This window comes from Salminus brasiliensis, chromosome 11, assembly GCF_030463535.1.
Source record: "Salminus brasiliensis chromosome 11, fSalBra1.hap2, whole genome shotgun sequence".
Lineage (NCBI taxonomy): Eukaryota > Metazoa > Chordata > Actinopteri > Characiformes > Bryconidae > Salminus > Salminus brasiliensis.
This window is the reverse complement of record NC_132888.1, coordinates 7316441-7337479: the sequence shown is the minus strand read 5'-3', so window position 1 is coordinate 7337479 and position 21039 is coordinate 7316441. Positions and strand designations below refer to the sequence as shown.

Genomic DNA, 21039 nt, shown 5'->3' with positions numbered 1-21039 from the left:
GATAGTATTACACCAGAAATGCACCTGAACACCCCTCATTTCGAGACCACCGCGCCCATCAGCGTAGATATATTCACAAGCACCGTTGCTATTTAAATAACGGAGGGGGGGAGGCGTGAAAATAGACTGTTGGCAGGGTGTAAGATAGCAGTTAGCATCGCAACGTGCCTCACACAGGGTGTAAGATAGGGCCCGTAGACGGGCTAGGACAAACTTAGCATTATCATAGAGCTGTTCGTTTTCCTTTTTTGAACTGAAGTCTAAAGTTGAATAGTTACCATGTTAAAAATGAACAAACACACTGTCAAAAGCACTTCCTATGATATAAAAAGTGGTTTACTGAAGTGGTCTAGACCTTCAGACCCCTATTTTAAAGAACTGCATTGTTCTTACTCCAAAAGAAACAGCTAAACCCTTCATTTGAAACTGCCCGTTAACCCAAATGAAGCTTACCTCAGTGCCCACAGTAGAGAACTATTGCTTTAAGACTTATTCTTCCCCCTTTCAATCCCCTAATCTAAGGCCAGATATATACCACATGTGGTTTTTCCGGAAAGCTGGATACACGGCTTGGGAATATTCGCTCAGGAAATTTATAGCGCATGCCTCAGACGGGCCTGCGCGAGACGGGGGAAGGTTCCACGCCTTGAATCCATTAAGATGGGAGCGTAATCCCCCTGGAGGATTCATTGGGGCCTGTCCTGGGACCTCCTGCTTGAATGGAAGGTGGCCAATCAGAAGCTGAAGGAATCAGCCTCCTAACATCTGGGACTTTTCCCATCACAGCTTATTGGTCAGTTTGGAGCAGTGGGCTCAGACGTGCAAACGAGGAGCAGAAGTGATCAGACACAGTCTTTCTCCACCGATTCAGTGTGTATTGTACGTATTTAGCACATCAGCTGGTAGTAAACACGTTTTGAGCAATCCCAATTTTTATTGTGTGCACAATTTTAAGGTGCCATAGTTTTTTTAAGGTATAAATAGTCAGTGTGTGACTGTGGTCAGGGTGAAAAACGCCCAGATGCAGTTTTACAAGCCGATTTACAACCCTGTTATTTTGGCTCTGAATGAAACACACTGTTTTTCCTTCCTACAGTGGGCTTGTACTTTTATTGGCCGATTTATGGCACTGTGACGGCCCACAGCTGCATAGCCTAGCAAGCCTAGCCGACTCTAGCCAAGCCTGACCTGGCTTAGCCTAGCTTAGCCTAGCCTAGCACTGTAACAAGAACATTTGTAGCATTGCTGTCCATCCTGGGTCCTCTCGGCACAGTTTTTTGGTTAGCTAGCTGAACAGAACCTGGTCGGACCTCTTCCTTTTCTGGTTGGCTTAGACCTTAGCTTTAAGCCTTTTGGTCATTTTGGCTATGCCAGACTTTCTTTTCGATGAAGAGGCAGCAGTGTTTGAGGTTCAACGGTTTGTCAGTTCCAAGTACTGAACTCTTGTTATTCAACCAGGCCAAAATGAATGCAGTTTCCCACATTACCTTTTACATTCCACATAGGCATAATTAAGTTGATTCCTGGGAATCACAGAGAGTGAAAATGAGACGTTTTACAGTGTTTATGTGGTCTGATGAAGGTCCATATCCATGATGTTCCTCTCTCACTTCATCTCTGTTCTGTGGTTGGTCTACAGAAGCTAATTCACACTGGACAGCTCTTCAGTTAGTCAGTCAATCTCTCTGTACAAAGTGGTGCATTGGCCCTAAAGTATTGATACTAAGGATCCTAACTAAACTAAGGTTTTTGGGATTATTTTGAAGAATCAATCCTCAGGAAAAAAATATATATAATGGCAGTATTGATATCAGTCAATGCACTGGGAGAATGGCTTTGGAATTGCTTTGGTTTGGATCTATATAGTTCTCATGATGACCGTCCCTGAATTGTCCTGGGACGCCATCATTTTTCTCATATGGTGTAGTATATAGTGTCTGTTCTTCCATTTATTCATATATTTATGTAGATACTTTAACAAGTTTCTTTCTTCAACATGGTCTTCAAGCATTTTGTGAGCTTCATGGACTGGCAGAAATTGGTAGCACTTATATACCCATTGAGCACCGAACATACTCATCCTTTCATTAACTCTGACATCTTCATGTTCAATGAAGTGCTAGGAAAGCTTGTTTGTGTGTGGAATTGCAGCGAAGGAGACAGCAGTGTATTTTTCAAAGAGTTTGTCACTGTTTGGAGAAAAGATAAGTGCTCGATTGGGTCTTGCCAAAATAAGCAATCCCACTGGGTCAGTGCAGAGAGCCATTCACATGCTGACGGTTACTTCCTGTCCTGAAATCAACTATTGCTTCCGCCGTGTCTGCTCCAGGTTCAGAGGTTCAGAGTCACAGTCTAGCCATAGTAATCTGCTGCCCGATTACCATGTATAGCTAAAGTGCTGTTGGGTGGAGGACATCACTGCCTGGAGGAGAATAATCCCAATGACTTCTGATGTATTGCCATGGTAACGATCGATAGAAAAAAACTTGTCCTCTGATTTAAAAAAAATAAATACAGATTTGGGACATGGCCGACATGATTTCATAGTTGACTGATCAGTAGAATCAATAGAAGTCTACCTTATCCAAATTGATGTAGTCCCAATATTTACATATTAGAAGCATTTATTTATCTGCATCGTCATATATTAAATAATCTTTAATAAGTATCTTGAAAGGTAGCTTGAAATATTACATTTGAGTGTTACATTTGCTGTGCATTTAACAGATTGATGTCCATTTGTATTTATGGGAAAGCACAGGTCAAATACTGCTCCTGTTATTCAGGGTGTTCTCCAAGGCTCTGTTCTGGGCCCTCTGTTATTTATCTATTAAGTCCTGCCTATTGGAAATATCCATTGTGACTGACCCAAATTTCGTTGCTTCAAGAAAACTGATTTTATTTTTTAATTTTTACAGCAATTCCAAACTTTTTCTTTTTTTTTTTCAGTGATTCCAATATTATATGCAGCAATTCCAAATATTATATCAGTGATTCCACATTTTTGTAGAGCAATAACCTTCTAATCCTTCTAAAGTCAGTCATCTCTGCTTACTTTTACATACTTGTTGTTGATGATATTTCAGTAAATCCCTCAGCTGTTCCACAAAACCTTGTAAGCCAAGCACTTCAAGTCAAACGCAGAGTATAATAATTAATAACTCTAGATTGTTGTGAGTGAATGTTCAGAATGAAAGGTTTAATATCCAGGGTAGAAGTTCCTCAGGACCTGGACTAGGATCTGCTAGTCTAACAGAGATGTTGATGTTGCCACTCTAATGCGTCTGCCTGGCTGGATTAAAGGTGCTGACAGGGCAGTGGTCCGGGCCTGTAAGCTCACGGCAAGTCCGAAGAGGGCTGATAGAATGAGACAGGTTGTCTGAGTGGTCAGGACCTGAGCTTGCACTATTGACAGTCCTGCAGTGTGTCTGCACACTGAGCAAGGAGAGCTGAAAATAGAAAGCTGGGAATTCTCAGCAGGGAGGACTCCGTTCTGTGAGGTCATCACAAAACATCTGAGGGTTGCAGACACTGTGTGTGAGGAAAAGGGCACGTGGCCTGTCAAAAGTTTGGGGACAGCCAGCATTGCTAAAACCTGGATAGTCAATGAACATGTTTTCTTTGTAAGCAGTAGTGAAAAAACGTGTTAAATAGGATCTTGGGGAAAACACAAAACTAAAGAAAAGACTAAGAAAAGTCCTGTTTTGGGAATAATACCAAAGCCCACTCATATTACCCCCTCCCCCCTGCAGCCATAGAATAAACAATTTATACGTTTGTCTTCAAACACCCTTATTAATTTTTATTTTTACAGCAATTCCAAACTTTTTTTAGAGTGATTCTAATATTATATACAACAATTCCAAATGTGATAACAGTGATTCCACTGTTGTACAACAATTATGCTTTTTTTTACACTGACTCCAAATTTTATACACTGACTCCAAATTTTATACACTGACTCCATTGTTCAGCAATTTCAAACTTTTATACACTCCAAACATTGTTCAGCAATTCCATTTTTAACAGTGACTCCAAAGTTTTATACACTGACTCCAAACTTTTATACACTGACTCTAAACCTATGTTTAACAATTCCATTTTTTTACAGTGACTCCAAACTTTTATACATTGACTCCGAACTTTTATACACTGACTCTAAACCTATGTTTAACAATTCCATTTTTTTACAGTGACTCCAAAGTTTTATACACTGACTCCAAACGTTTATACACTGACTCCAAACATTGTTCAGCAATTCCATTTTTAACAGTGACTCCAAAGTTTTATACACTGACTCCAAACTTTTATACACTGACTCCAAACATTGTTCAGCAATTCCATTTTTAACAGTGACTCCAAAGTTTTATACACTGACTCCAAACGTTTATACACTGACTCCAAACATTGTTCAGCAATTCCATTTTTTAACAGTGACTCCAAACTTTTATACACTGACTCCAAACGTTTATACACTGACTCCAAACATTGTTCAGCAATTCCATTTTTAACAGTGACTCCAAAATTTTATACACTGACTCCAAACTTTTATACACTGACTCCAAACATTGTTCAGCAATTCCATTTTTAACAGTGACTCCAAAGTTTTATACACTGACTCCAAACGTTTATACACTGACTCCAAACATTGTTCAGCAATTCCATTTTTTAACAGTGACTCCAAACTTTTATACACTGACTCCAAACTTTTATACACTGACTCCGAACTTTTATACACTGACTCCGAACTTTTATACACTGACTCTAAACCTATGTTTAACAATTCCATTTTTTAACAGTCACTCCAAACATTTATACACTGACTCCAAACCTTTGTTTAACAATTCCATTTTTTAACAGTGACTCCAAAGTTTTATGCACTGACTCCAAACGTTTATACACTGACGTCAAACATTGTTCAGCAATTGTAAACCTTTGTAGTGACTCCAAACTTTTTTTTACGGTGATTCCAATATTATGTACAGCAATTCCAAATTTGACAACATTGATTCCAAGTGTTTGTGCAACAATTATGTTTTTTACAGTGACTCCAAACTTTTATACACTGACTCCAAACTTTTATACACTGACTCCAAACATTGTTCAGCAATTCCACACTTTTGTACAGTGATTCCAAACAGACCTCCTCCTCCTTGCAACCATACAAGAAACATTTGAAAAATGTATCTTCAAGCACACTGATTTTATTTTATTAAAAACACAGATTCAAACTTTATTACAGGAAAAAAGTGACTCTAAACAGAGATTGTAAACGTGTGTACAGCAATTCCAGACCTTCTTCTTTTACTGTAAATAAGGATGTAAACAGTGTTCCCTCAACATGAGCCTACTGCCTTTTATTTGTTACAAAGATTTAAAAACTTTAAAGCAAAATGTAAAAATGTAATTTGTCTTGCCTTTTCTTTAGTGATCAGCCAGCGCTGTCTCCAAGTCAGGCATTCCATGGCAAATCCCACATGAGGGGAAATGTTTGGCCCCAACCTTTGACCTTTGACACATAAGCGGAGGCGCAGCAGATGCCGTCCATGTTCTCCCAGGAGGTTTTTCCATCAGACGGCTCTATCACAGAATTAAGCTCAGACCCCGTGCTGCTGTCTGTGCTGAAGGTTGCATACTCTTCCTCACTCTTGCAACCTTAACCCAAAGGATTGACGGGTCAAACATAGCAGCCTGTGCAGATTTCAAAACCGGAGAGGAAAATAGGCGTACTGCTTATTTCTCCTGATGATTATGGAGCGCATTGTGAAGCACGTTTCAGTGCTTTTCCCATGAACAGCGTTCAGGACATGGCACAGCCCTTCATGCTAACATGATTAATATCCCCATCTGTCTTCTCTTTCCGCTCTTACCTACTTCTGTTACCCCAGCCATTCCTGCTCAGGGTTCAGCTTTTCAGATTACTGACAATAACCCCACAGCACCAAGCAATCTTCCCAGTCTTATGAAGTAATGCAAGCTAAGACCCTGCTGGGAAGGCGAGTGGGGAGCTCTACAGGTTCATTCATTAAGAGAACTGTCCGTCTTCATTGGCCCAGTCCTTGGTCCCCTGCTTCACCAGGCCAAATCTCTGGCATGTGAAATACTTTCTAATCACAGAGAGAGAGAGAAAAAAAAAAACATTTTTGTGAAGCTCTGCATTGTCCTACTTCCTGTCAGTCTTTGTCCAGTTAATGCACATTGAGCCCAAGGGTCTTTCTCGTGGTGCAGAGACAGACTCTATAGAATTCAGATCTCACAACTCACACACATCTGTTATGAACACGCTTTTATATAGAACCAAAAGTGGCTCTTCTATGGCATCGCTCAAATTACCATTTCAAGCACAAATAGATAGATAGACATACTGACAGACAGACAGACAGATTTAATATGGACGGACAGACAGAGAGGTAGATAGATAGACAGACAGACAGAAAAATAGACAGACAGATAGATAGATAGACAGACAGACAAATAGACAGATAGATAGACAGACAGACAGACAGACAGATAGATAGATATATAGATAGACAGACAGACAGACAGATAGACAGATAGATAGACAGACAGACAGATAGATATAGATGGACGGACAGACAGAGAGATAGACAGACAGATAGATAGATAGATAGATAGATAGATAGATTTAGATAGACAGACAGATAGACAGACAGATAGACAGACAGACAGACAGACAGATAGATAGATAGATAGATAGATAGATAGATAGATAGACAGACAGATAGATAGATAGATAGATAGATAGATAGATAGATAGATAGACAGATAGATAGATAGATTTAGATAGACAGACAGATAGACAGACAGACAGACAGACAGACAGATAGATAGATAGATAGATAGATAGACAGACAGATAGATAGACAGATAGATAGATAGATAGATAGATAGATAGATAGATAGATAGATAGACAGATAGATAGATAGATTTAGATGGACGGACAGATAGACAGACAAATAGACAGACAGATAGACAGACAGATAGATAGATAGATAGATAGATAGATAGACAGACAGATAGATAGACAGATAGATAGATAGATAGATAGATAGATAGATAGATAGATAGATAGATAGATAGATAGATAGATTTAGATAGACAGACAGATAGACAGACAGATAGATAGACAGACAGACAGACAGACAGACAGACAGACAGATAGATAGATAGATAGATAGATAGATAGATAGACAGACAGACAGACAGACAGACAGATAGATAGACAGATAGATAGATTTAGATGGACGGACAGACAGACAGACAGACAAACAGATAGATAGATAGATAGATTTAGATGGACAGACAGACAGACAGACAGACAGACAGATAAATAGGTGAATTATTTGTTTGATTGATTAACCTACGTATTACTAACTAGTACTGCTAACTAACTAATTATAATAGTAATACTAATACACATAACAACAACAACAATAATAATAATAATAATAATTAAATATACATATCTAATATATATTACACATATAGATATACAGTCAGAGACTGACAGATTTATATTATTATGATGTTTAATTATATTATCATGTTTATTATTATTATTATTATTGTTGTTGTTGTTGTTGTTGTATGTGACAGACAGACAGACAGACAGACAGACAGACAGACAAACGGTCGCACTGAATGTCACCTTTCTGCAGACTGGACTACACTACTGCACGTAGCAGAGAGTGTGTGTGTGTGTGAGAGAGAGAGAGAGAGAGAGAGAGAGAGAGAGAGAGAGAGCAGCGCGCGCGTTTTCCACTCTGAAGTGGAAACTTCTCTCGGACGCTGAACGGGAGGCGCGGATCTGCGTGCGCTGCTAAACAGAGGGAAACTCGCCCTCGCGCTTCTCCCCGGAGAGGAATATCGGGACAGTCGGACCACCGGGATCCCTTCAGCCGCTATGGAGCCGCTCTCCGGCCGAACACAGCGCGCAGCGGAGCGGCTGCAGGCCGGCTCAGAGCCATGAGGAGAGCAGCGACTCAGCGGGACTAACGGGAACCAGCATGAACCCGGATTTACCATGACGGCCAAGAGAAGCTCTCTGAGCCTGAAGCTCAGGCGCTCCTTCAGCGAGCAGCTCCGGGACTCCACCAACAGAGCCTGGAGCTTCCTGTGGAGAACCAGCCGAGAGAGGCGGCTAGCAGGTCAGTGCAGGACTGCAGTGGAGGGCAGCTCCCTGACAGATGTGGAGAGAGGGGACTAGAACCAACTAGAGGAGAACTTAAGAAGTTCCAGAGAAGGTCCAAGTGGGGAACTGGGCAAGAACTGGGCAAGAACTGGGCAGTGGAGGTTCTCAGTACAGCCACACTACAGGGTTTTTTGAGTGATGCCATAGAAGAACCACTTTGGGTCCAATAGAGAACCATTTTCTGAGAGTTGAAGAACCTTTACATGGTTGAAGAACCTGTAAAAGATTTATTTCGCAATAAAAATGGTCCCTTTTGGAAGCAAAGGTGGATCCTCTATGGCATCGCTTAAAGAACCCCTTATTTTTAACAGTGCAGAGAAGTTTCCTTCTGGTTATGGTCTAAACTACGATGCTAAGAACCTTCAGAATGAAATGAAACCCATAGGACTTCATTAGAGCTATTTTTAATCTCTAAAATTAAATTGCGATCAAAGTAGTGTAAGAATAGAGGCGATGGTAGGCCCTGTTAGTATTTGCAGATAGTCAGAAGAGCAGTGGCACTGAGGCAGTTCTACTGGTCGGTCACCACCAGCCCCAGCTCCCAGAACATGGTGATCTGGCAGAGCTGCCCAGGCTTGAAGTTCTAGCTGTTCCATGCAGGATATTGCTGAAATGACAGGGCTGTGCAGCTTAGTGGCCCACACTAGATGTTACATATTAATGCAGTAGTGTATTGCATGGCCTTAAGGTTGGCTAGATCTGCAAGTGTACAAAAGGCTGGACTTTGCTTTGCTGTTAATATGCTGTATAACCTGTTAGCGTGAAGAACATCTGCTTTAGCTAATCGAAACTGTCTCAGATCTGAGTATTGAGTCTTATAAGTCTTATATGCATGTAAAATGTCTCAATGTCAGCACCCCTTTGTTATTTAGAGGGGGGTATCTTCTTAACACCTGTCATTACCTCTCTAGGATTGTTATTTAATCATTAAAACGATGCAAACTGGTTAATTTCGTAGTTATTGGAGTGAGGGATGCAGGTGGGGTTTAGGAGGTTGACCAGAAATGCAGTTTCCCATGTGCCTAGATGACCTTTGATTGGGATTTGCATAACACAGGTCCCAGTTGGACCAAAAGCTCTGCAGAGCTCAAAGTAAATATATTCATGGCAGCTTGCAGACCTCTGGGTAATCGGTTCCTTGGCCAGTTCTTTATGCACCTGCTCAGATCAGTGCTTGTAAGTGCTTGTTTAATTCGGTCAGATCAGGCCGTTCACATTAGCAGCACTTCTTAGAGTACATGTAACGCCACGCCCGAAGAGCCCAGAGCTTTTACCGACTGTGGTGTAATGGTGTTAGCGGTCATGCTTACTGTACTGTCTTATCCCGATGGAACGGCTTAATGGGGTGAATGAGAGACACAATATCACACCAAGACAAACTGCTTTCCCTCTGACCACTAGATGTCAGTCAATGCAATATGGTGCTTTCCTGGCCAGGCCTTGACTGCTGCCTTTGCATCTGCTGCCTAACGGAGTTCTGTTCTGTTGATACCGGCCATCTACCATCTCTGGGGCAATAAAGCAGTGTGAATTATATGAGGGACCTGAAGCCAACCTGAAAAGCAACACCTCCATTATGTTGGTGGAACATCACGTTGCAGAAGGTCGCATCTAATGGGGTTTGAGGCTGGAATAGACAATTTTCTTAATCCTGGAAGCTTCATGATGTATTGCAGACTGCTTCTGTGCTCGATCTCAAATGCTCGGTTGTAGGTACTCAACCTCAGGTACCCAACACAATGCTGCCTTCTAAGGTAGTGACATATGAGACAGCATAGGCAGCAAGCATTTCGGATGCAACCATGATGATGTTTACATTTACATTACATTTATGGCATTTAGCAGACACTCTTGGGTGGTGCTCTATCCAATACGTTGGAGATGACTTGGGGAGTTGGGGATGATGAGGTGAGGTGGTGATCATCCAACATCCTGACCTCACTAACGCTCTTGCCTCAATGCAATCAAGTCCTCACAGCAGTGCTCCTCTAGAATCTAGTAGAAAGCCTTCTTCCCTGGACAGTAGAGACAGTTACTCCACCTAAAGCAGGACATACTTTTAATACCCTAGATTTCAGAAGGAACAAGGAATGAGCAGGTGTCCCAATACTTTTGCACCATATAGTGCTAGTGCTGCCATAAAATGCATTTATTAAGTGTTTTACCTCAGATTGAAAAAAAATTACATTTACATTTACATTTATGGCATTTAGCAGATGCTCTTATCCAGAGCGACTTACAAAGTGCTTTGCTATTTACCCAAGAAAAACTTTAGCTAGTTAAAATAGACCAATAATTCAAAGGATACCTCTAAGCTTAGACTCTACTAAACACAAGACAATAAGGTGACCATAGTACTCTAATCGTCCAAGTACTCTCAGAAGAGGTGGGTCTTCAGTCTGCGTTTGAAGACAGCGAGCGACTCTGCTGTTCGGACACCCAGGGGAAGTTCGTTCCACCACTTTGGTGCAGGACAGAAAAAAGCCTGGACCCTTGTCTTCCGTGGAGTTTGAGGGATGGCGGGTCGAGCCGAGCCGTACTTGAAGCTCGAAGGGCTCTTGGTGCAGATCGGCTTTTGACCATTGCCATCACGTATGGAGGAGCTGGTCCGTTCTTGGCTTTGTAGGCCAAAGTCAGGGTTTTGAATCTGATGCGGGAAGCAGCTACAGGGTAGCTACAGTGGGTAGCTACAGCTACATGTTACTAAAGTAGCTTTCTTTAAATACGTTATATTTCTCTAAAATGAAAATGCAGGCACTTCATAAATGTTTACGAATCGGCAGATATGAAAATATCAGAAGTCGCATCTGCCCAGAATTCCTGTATCGGTCCAGCCCTTCTTTATATAGACTCTACAGGCTTATACAGCAATGTATTGCATGGCGCATAGGCCTATTGCAGCAGAAAAGGGCACTGTGATACTCCTGTTTTTGGGCTTGTGGTTGGGGTCATGTGGAGACCAGCATGGGGATAATTATGAATTTAGACGCTGAACATTGCTAGCGTGCTCGGCACATTCTGTTCCGTGTATGTTTTAGAACGGTGTGCCAGGCAAGTGCCAGTCTCTGTCCGTCACCTAGACTGCCTGTTTGTATACACAGCAAACAACGAAGGGCCTGATATGGCTGGAGTGAAAATCCCATCGCTAAGGCCGCTTCACATGACATGCAGTTATATTCAAAGTGCAGCCACTGAGGGCTAATCTGGAAGAAAGCAGAGCATGCCGTCGCCCTTCATGCTCTGACATTGTGCGAAGCCGTGTGATTGGACGAGTAGCTGAGCGTTGAACTTGAGTAGTTGGAGCATGTTGGTCTACTTTGAGATGCTTGTACATAAACAAACAGCAATTTCAGGGGAGTTCAGGAAGGTGGAGCAGTGGGTAAGAAGGTGGATGGATAGATAAGTACAGTCATGTGAAAAAAATAGGACACCCTATGGAAACCTTTTGTCTTTTTGAACATCTGGGCATTTTACATCTGGCCAAATTCAAAGAACTCTCTGAGGCCTTCAGATAGAAGGCTGTAGATGCAGATGCAGAGTCTTGACCATTCAGAAATCAGCTGTTCCACTTGTAAAAGATTTAGCGGACGGTGACTGTTCGGAGATCTTTTCAAACCCCTTCCAAGACTCTGCATTTGCGTCTACAGCCTTCTATCTGAAGGCTTCAGAGAGTTCTTTGAATCTGGCCAGATGTAAAATGCCCAGATGTTCAAAAAGACAAAAGGTTTCCATAGGGTGTCCTATTTTTTCACATGACTGTACATATCTATCCATCCACCTTCTTACCCACTGCTCCACCTTCCTGTGAGATCTTGACCAGGTCAGACTGTCCTAGCAAGTTCAGCCCAAGATCAGACCACAAGATGAGTAAAGAAGCCTCCAACAATCCTACAGGACCTACAGATAGCTCTACTTGCCACAGTGTACGTCCAAGTACATCATCTACCACCAGAGACTGCAGAATCAGAGACTGCAGTGGTTTGATATTGATGGGAGACGAGTAAGGAGGAAACCCTTGCTGTCAGAAAAAAGCCATCAGGGCAAGACTCAAGATTCAGCTGTCCAAAGCACATAGTCCCAGACGTCCTGGTCTTTGTCTCTGAGTTCTCTGGCAAGCATTAGTCTTGCCCTGATGCTTTTTTTGACAGCAAAGCAACATCAGTATAAATGTGATGGAAGATGTCCCGCTACCTGCAGAAGATGGATACACTATAATTAAAACCCTGCCAAATAAAGTTACATGAAAGAGTTGATCTCTTCCCAGGATCCCTGAAGACCAACTGTCAGAGGATTCAGAATCATTACGCAAAGTGATTCGTTTTGACACTAAAAACGTGCAGTTCAATCAAGCTGGAATTCGATGATGGCTGTGAAAACATTTGCACGGCTGCCTTTTCTCCGAGCTCCAGCAGAATGTGATGCACCTGCTGGTTTTCTCTGGCGTCTGCCCATTGCCTTCGGTCAGAGGCGCTTCCCAGAAGTGTGCAGAATAAATATTATGCCCATCCATTTTTTCCACTGGCTCTGTTGATATCTCCACTCCCTCTCGCTGTCCCTCTAATGAAGAGCAGGAGCAGCTACTTGGACAGAGAACTCGGATCTGCTCAGCTTCAGTCAGGATGATTTCTCTGAAGTTTCAATGGGATTCATGTGTCCTTTTTGGTGCTGCTGCTGGTGGTGGTGGTGGTGCTGGTGGGGTTACCAGGTTTGAGACCCTTTTGCAAAAACCAAAAGAGTCTAGATTTTAAGCCGTCCTCTCTGAAATCATAAGAAAAAAATATGTTGGTAGAGCAAGTTTTATTTATTTTTTTTATTTTTTTACTATTTTTTTTATATACAATTTTTTATATACATTATTTTAATAATAAAATGTTACAGCTGCTAAAACAACAGCAGTTAATTTACAAAGCCAACATTAGTTCAAAATCTAAATAAATCTAAATAAACTTTTAAACCATTAATAACACTAAATCTATTCTAAATCTATATATTGTGTATACACAATTAATTGACAAAAGTAATGGGACACCTACTCAATAATCGTTTTTTCTGAAATCAAATGTATTAAAAAAGACTTCATCCTGCTTTTGTTGGAGAAACTGTCTCTTCTGTCCAGGAAAGAAGGCATACTTCTAGATTTTGGAGGAGCATTGCTGTGAGGATTTGATTGCATTCACCAACAAGACTGTTAGTGAGGTCGGGGTGTTGGATGATCACCACCCCACCTCATCTCCACCTCCCCAAAAATACTGGATGGAGCATCATCCATCTTTCCAGAGAACACAGTTCTTATACTGCTTCACATCTCAATGCTGGGGGGGCTTTATACCACTCTAGCCCATGCCTGGCATATGTTTATCTGCTACAGAGAGTCCTATTCTGGTAATGCTTCTTTGCAGGGACTAGACAAGCTGTGTGTGTGTGTGTGTGTGTGTGTGTGTGTGTGTGTGTGCGTGTGTGCATTTGCACATCTGTGTCAACAATGGGTGCAACATACAGTAGAAGGGGTGTCCACAAACATTTCATGGAAAGAAAAATACTTTTGCATGACAGTATTATATGTAAATGTATGTTTATATTAAATGTATATAATATGCACTACAGCTTCTCATTAGGTGGAATACACTGTTTGACAGTGCTGTGTAAAGTTTGATGAGCATGGATACACGGTCAGTCTAGGTCCGTGAGTTGATTCCAGCTCACAGTCAGACTGGTGAGTTCATGCTGAATCAACGTTTAAGCAGTTTTCCCCCAGAGGCTATCTATAGGCTTGGATTCCTTTGCTCATGCTAGAGATCTTTGCAGACCTAGCATGTTGAGGCAGGCCTGAAAAAGGTCATTATATACACACACACATACGTGCACACACATACACACACTGTATATTATTACGTACACGTCCACTGATGCCGTGCTGAACCAGTTTCTCTGCCGTCTAGAGCTGATTGAGAACTAGCTGAAAAGAGCTCACTAATCACTGCACTAACAAATGCACCTTTAATGGTAGTGCACTTTTTCTATGGAACACAGAAATCTGTCACATGGTGCTAAATAGACTGACCATGTATCCATGCTCATCAAACTTTACACAGCACTGTCAAACAGTGTATTCCACCTAATATATATATGTGTATATATATATATATGTGTATATATATATATATATATATATATATATATATATATATATATATATATATATATATAACATATATACACGACATATATGTTTTTAAGGTGTCCACACTTTTGACTGATACCTCTCTCTCTCTCTCTCTCTCTCTCTCTCTCTATATATATATATATATATATATATATATATATATATATATATAGGTATAGGTATCAGTCAAAAGTTTGGACACTAAGTGAAAGGTGTGTTGATCGTCACCTTATATGTCATGTATATATGTTATATCATGATACACATCCTCCATGCTGTGCTGGCTGGACTGGGGGGTGTCCAGGAGAAACCTGGAACATATATATGCCCCCCAGTCCAGCCAGCACAGCGTGGAGGATGTGTTCAACTCCATCAGCAGCAGCAGCAGCAGCAGCAGCTCACCTGATTTACCATCATTAAGCCCTGATTTACCACCAAACCAGGTGTTGATCTGAGGAGAACTCTAAATAATACTATATATATATATATATATATATATATATATATATATATATATATATATATATATATATATATATATATATATAGAGAGAGAGAGAGAGAGGTATCAGTCAAAAGTTTGGACACTCTGTGACGTGTGTTGATTGTCACCTGAGACGTAAAAACATCTGATCCGAATGCTAGGGTGACCATATTTTTGTTTCCAAGAAAGAGGACAATGGGGACACACTGGTATCCACCAGTGGTATTTCCACCTGGTATTTAGGACATTGTGGCTGGAGGGGGGAGGGTTCAAGTAGGCCTAGGTTGTAGGTAGAGGTGTGCGATATGGTAAAAATATTATATCACGACATTAAAAGACATTTTCACAATAAACAATATTACCTGCAATGTACAGGACCGCAGACGAAATGCAGCAGTGGCCAAAGATTCTTAAAAGCTGCTATTCAGATACTCTCCGTACTGAGTACAGTGATTTAAATGTAACATCTGCTGCACTTCATCTAATTAAACTAGACTAATTACACTGTTTGTAAGGAATTGTAATGAAATCAGTGTTCTTCAAGCACTGTTGTGTATCACAATGACAAAATTTATCAAAGGAGGTGATCTGGTCATATAGGCTATTAAGGCTATTTATTGGTCTGTTGCTAAATGAGTATACTGTAGCTGCATGATTTGAGAGGTATTGCCACCCTCACACATTCACACAATGCCACGGTCCTACCACTTAGGCCTACTTGAAACCCCCACAGCCGCAACATCCTAACTACAGGGGATATGGTGAGGTGTGTCCTCTGTGTTCTCTTTTTAATAACAGGAATATGGTGAAAATGTTTGTTTTTCAAGTTTCCAGTGCAGATTTCCTCAGCATATTGCTGAGCCGTTCGAACAGAAAAGTTTTGTCTGACCTACAATAAATATTACAAATTGTTTTTTTAATTTTGAAGAAAGCGTTTGCTGCAAAGGTCCTTAAGATGGAAAAGTAGCTACTGTAATAGCACCAGCAACATCCGACATCAGTAACACCTGTTTCTGGAAAGAATTCTTACAGGATCGGATCAGATCCAACCTTTTCTACTGATATCAGACGGACTCTGTATCTCAATTTGACACATTTTTACAGCAGGGTGTTCTGTCTATATTTGCACTGATTTGGATTGAATAGTATTGGGTGCATAAAAAGCAAGAATCCAGAAAGATAAACCCATGTCTAATTTGCTAAACCTGGTTTTTAGGTTGCTTAAACTGTCTTAGCCACTATCTTAAAGATGTTTGGAGAAGTATTGTTTTTTTCCATAATACAAATCATAGATAATACACACTATAAAATACACAGTGTTAATAACACAGTACACACAGTGCAATATAAGCTTTTAATAGTTAAGATATTGTTTGCATTGCTACTGTCTCCCAGACTTAAACAGTCACAGCTTTCAGCAGCAGCAGGATACTCAAAAGTGTGTGTGTCTGTATGTGTGTGTGTACGGGAGAGAGTGATGGAGAGAGAGAGCGCATGTGGAATGTGCATTCTTTGGCAGGCAGTGGGCCGTCTGTTCTCCCCTCCACGTTTGCATACATTAATTCTTCCAGCTTGTCAGCTATTTGTCATTAGCTCCTGTAAATAGATGATGAAAGTCTTGGCCCGGGCCGGTTGGTGCGCCGGGAGGGGTGAAGTTTATGGCCGTATTTTATACTGTTGGCAAAACCCTGGATTGTGAGTTCTCAGAGATCCAACCTGACCCATTTTTCCTCACCCAGCATTCACCCTCAGCACTCATAGCTGCAGGGGTCAATCTGTCGGAGGCTGTCAGGTCGATTTTTGAGTTATTATAAGGTTAGATCTTGAAATAGGGAGGTTATGAGCAAGATATGGACAGTATTTGATGATCCTGTGCAAAAGTTGCATCTCAGGCATTTGAGGTGAGACAGTTAATGACACAATACATATTGTATGATGATAAAATGTCAATAATGTGATTATCATGCACTAATAACATCATAAAACATCACATTTGGTTTAATTGGTGGTTGGTGTGGTGCAACAGATAACACCGCTACCTGCCAGTGAGCTATCCCACCACATGGAAGACTGGGGTTCGATTCCTGGTCTGGGTGACTGGGCTGCACTACACCAATAAGAGTCCTTGTCAAGACTCCTAACACTAGGTTGGCCCATCTTTGTAATACGAGTAACCTTGTAAGTCGCTCTGGAAAGGGCGTCCGCTAAATGCTGTAAATGTAATTGAAATAATTGGACAGGGTTTTTACAGTCCTGAGGCCTTCAGAGACACCATGTGAGAACATTTGCTTTTTTGATTGCTGTCAGGATGTAAACAAGAGTGTTCTAAGAAATGTACTTAAGGATTATTATGTTTTTACAATAAGTCAAAAGCTTATATATAGATTTTCAGTCTGGCAAAGGATGCTGGAGAACATGCAGATAAACTAAGAACCTGTAGTAGCTCTGTTCTTCAGTAGAGAGTAAAATGGGCAAGCTTGTGGTTGGTGTGGCACAACAGATAACACTACCTGCCAGTGAGCTATTACACTCACTGTGGGAGACCAGGTTCAAGTCCCAGTCTGGGTGGCTGTGCTGCACTACACCAGTAAGAGTCCTTGGGCAAGACCCCTAACACTGCATTGGCCCACATCTGTAGTATAAGTAACCTTGTAAGTCGCTCTGGAAAGGCCTTCAGAGACACCATGTGAGAACATTTGCTTTATTGATTGCTGTCAGGATGTAAAGAGTGTTCTAAGAAATGTACTTAATGATTATTATGTTTTTACAATAAGTCAAAACTTTGTATATATATAAATATATATAGATTTTCAGTCTGGCAAAAAAACTGTAGTAGTTCTGTTCTTCAGTACTTGCTCCACTACCTGCCAGTGAGCTATTACACCATGTGGGAGACCGGGGTTCGAGTCCCGGTCTGGGTGGCTGTGCTGCGCTACCCCAGTAAGAGTCCCTGGGCACTAAGTAGTACGAGTAACCTTGTAAGTCACTCTGGATAGGAGCGTCAGCTAAATGCCATGAATGTGCACTAGGCTTGGGGGGTGTACTGATAATACTTTAATACCGCGGTATTAAAAATGTTGAAGGTATTTCACAATTATGACGTATCTGATGCGTCAGATATCTGTTCTGTGTCTATTTAGCAGATGGCCTAGTAAGCTCATTCCCCCATGTGCATTTAAGAGAGCCACAGGGTGGGGGTGCCGTGGGTGCTCCTAGAGTTTAGCAATGCAGAGTTCGACTAAAGGACAGACCAAGGAAACCGGTCTGCTAAATGAGCCTGAAAACACTGCAAATACTCCAAAGACCATTCACCCGACTTTGTGCTCTCAGATATGAGGCTTTATCCTCTACATGTAAGTAATTTGAGCCTCAGCTGCCTGGAACACTGTCTGTGCTGTGGTGTTTGGCCTGCTAGTGCTAGCTAACTTCTTTAAGCCTAGATAGGCAGCTACGGGTCCAAACACAGCAGAAACGGTCTCTCATTCTGCCTTTCTTCACTTTCAACTTTTTATTGTATTTTTCATTTTTAAAATAAGGAAGGATGATGTTGTTCAGAAACCACGTAAATTTAACCCCTCCACGAAAATACTGTGTGATGTGGATTATTCCATTTGAGATTGAATTGGAATTAAAAAGTGGATATCTCCTAACCCTGTATGAAGCTTCAGGTCACCAGTTTGGTAATATCTTCCAAGCAAGTGTATGTGAAGAACCAAAGGATAGCTATCATAGTTGGAAAGCATAGGTTTTGTGGACACCCCTTCTAATGAATGCAGTAGATGAGCTCTGTTCTCCAGAAGAAGGCACAATACTTTGGTTCTGACATGAGGAAGAACCACCGGACGGCATTCAGAAAGAGACAATTACTGGATTTAATGACACCACACGCATCATATAATGATTAAAAAATCAATCATTTTGATTGTTATTCCCATGAAACATCTGAACAGATGGCTGTGAATGTGAACAGCCTACTGTAACAGTCTTTCTGGAAAGCACACGCCTGGTTGTTTATGCATGTTTCTGTCATCATAGTCTGAACTGTAAGCAGCAGTCCTGCTGGTGATTAATCGTATTTATTACAGTTCTATTCACATTGATTTGCGGTGTTATAAAGAACACTGTAAGCATAATAGCTCTGCTGGGATGGTTTCAGTGTGCATCAGGACTTTTTTCAGTCATTTCAAACATTTTCAGTATATTATATTATTATATTATTATATCATCAAATGTTTGTGGACACCCCTTCTAATGAAATGCATCCAGCTAGTAGAGAGCTGTTGAGAAGTATTGCCAATAGACTAGGACTTTCTGGAGCAGATAAATATGAACCTATTGGGACCATGCTGCCTAATGCCAGGAGTGGGCTTTAGAGGGGTATGAAGCCCCCCATAGCATTAAGATGTGGAGCAGTAGATCTGTGGAATGATCCAACATCGTGAACTCACTAACGCTCTTGTCAGTGGAGACTGTTACTCCAACAAAAGCAGGATAAGCTCTTTTTTAATACCCTTGATTTCAAAAGAAACAATGAATGAGCAGGTGTCCCAATACTTTTGTCCACGTAGTGTATTATTTATCAATTTGCTATTGAATAATTGAAGAAACTTCACTTAGGCCTGTTTACTAGGGTGTGACAGCTCATTCAACGGTCATTTCTTTCTCTATATAGGATAGCAAGGGTGGAACCAAAGCTTATCCACGTGAAACTGTACAATGACCATCGTCATAACTAATCATAAAAAGGATGTTTACATATTAAGACAGGATAGGGCACAGTCCCAGTCGGCTGGTTGTAGGTTTTCCACCCGTAGACTGCAGGTAGACGTTGTTTTGGCTGAGGATCAACTGTCTTTACCCAAATAGTTCAGTGGGAGGAGCGCTAAATGGGCCGTCTAATGAATCAGAGTCTGGTGTGAACGCAGAAAGAGTGAGGCCACTGCAAACGTCACTCAGGAACCCAGGAAGTCACACCTGAAGTCATTAGAGTGTGTCTGCCTCACTGAACAACAGTGTAGCTTGTTTGCGCACTTAAGCTTTAAGTCAACAAATGAAATCATTGGCGATGTTGTCGCGCAGGCCGAGCAAACACGCAGGGGCTGTCGGAGAGGAAAAACACGGTGCCGGGGCTGGGGGCGCTGCAGGAAGAAGGAGCGTGGGCTGGTTTGGGGGTATAGCAGGGCGCTAAACATGGCTGCTTGAATTGCAGCCTTTGTGTGGTTTTACCATGAGCTGTGTGTGCCAGTCAGGCAATGAGGGCAGAGTGTGTGTTTGCCTTGGTGCTGTGCCCATTTGTACACTATTCAAATAGCTGCATAGTTTCTTTCTCGTTACACACTCATTTAGGCTATGTATAGCTCAGTGGTGTTGGGTGTAGTTGGGTTTTAAGCAACTGCAGTTGACAGTTGACATTCACACAGCAGGTAAAAGTGGCCCAAATCCCATCTTTCTGGTCATATGTGACACAGGTGTGTTATCTGTGTGACGGTGTGGACAGCAAAAACACACTGAAACGGTCAGTTTTGATTCGGGCCACTTTCAAATAGTGCATATATCCGAAAAGCATCTGAATTCCTGCGACTTTTACGTCACTCCAACTCGTCTTTCTCTGGAAGAAGGAAAAAATGGACGACAGCAGTGAGGGAGGTTTTCAGTGGCAGGTTAGCGAGGCCTCAAAAATACCAACAAAAAAAAATATCTCAGTTCAAACTACATTAGGAGGCACATATCACCTAAAGAAATGTCTGGAGGTGGCCATAGGATGGCGCTGCTGCAGCGTCAAAGGAAAATAGAAAAGCTTAAAAGCAGAGTTTAAAGAAACCAAGGGTGCAAGAAGTGTCCAAAGAAGTGTCCGAGGCTGAATAGCATGCCCTCTTCACACTGAGCTCGAATGCATTCTCGCTGATAAGCCCAGCTGTCGGCTACTGGAAGTTCTTGATAGCTCCTGTGATGCTGGTAAAGAAACGCCAGGTGAAGCATTGCTCTTTTTAGTTTAGAAGAGCGAACTGTTCAGGCGAAGGTGCTATAAAAGCATGGTTTGTATTTACAGCAGTGGTGAAATTGAATACCACTCCTCAATAGGGGGCGCCAATGAGCAGAAATTCTAGCACAACATTGGTTTAAAGCAACATTATGTAACATTTCACCTTGAAATAGCAGCTTCTAAATCATGTTGATGC

General features: G+C 41.5%; 1 protein-coding gene across 2 annotated transcripts in view; it reads left to right on the top strand.

Annotated features, from left to right (window-relative positions):
- Positions 1-21039, top strand: part of stard13b (StAR related lipid transfer domain containing 13b) — a 153563-nt gene that overhangs the window by 71542 nt on the left and 60982 nt on the right. Inside the window, exon 1 of one of the 2 annotated variants that reach the window (XM_072691536.1) lies at positions 7774-8169. The exons of the other annotated variant lie outside the window; for it this stretch is intronic. Within the exon in view, the coding sequence (XP_072547637.1) occupies positions 8046-8169 (124 nt within the window). The 5' untranslated portion in view covers positions 7774-8045. Of the gene's footprint in view, positions 1-7773; positions 8170-21039 lie in introns of those variants that run through there. 2 annotated transcript variants of the gene reach the window in all.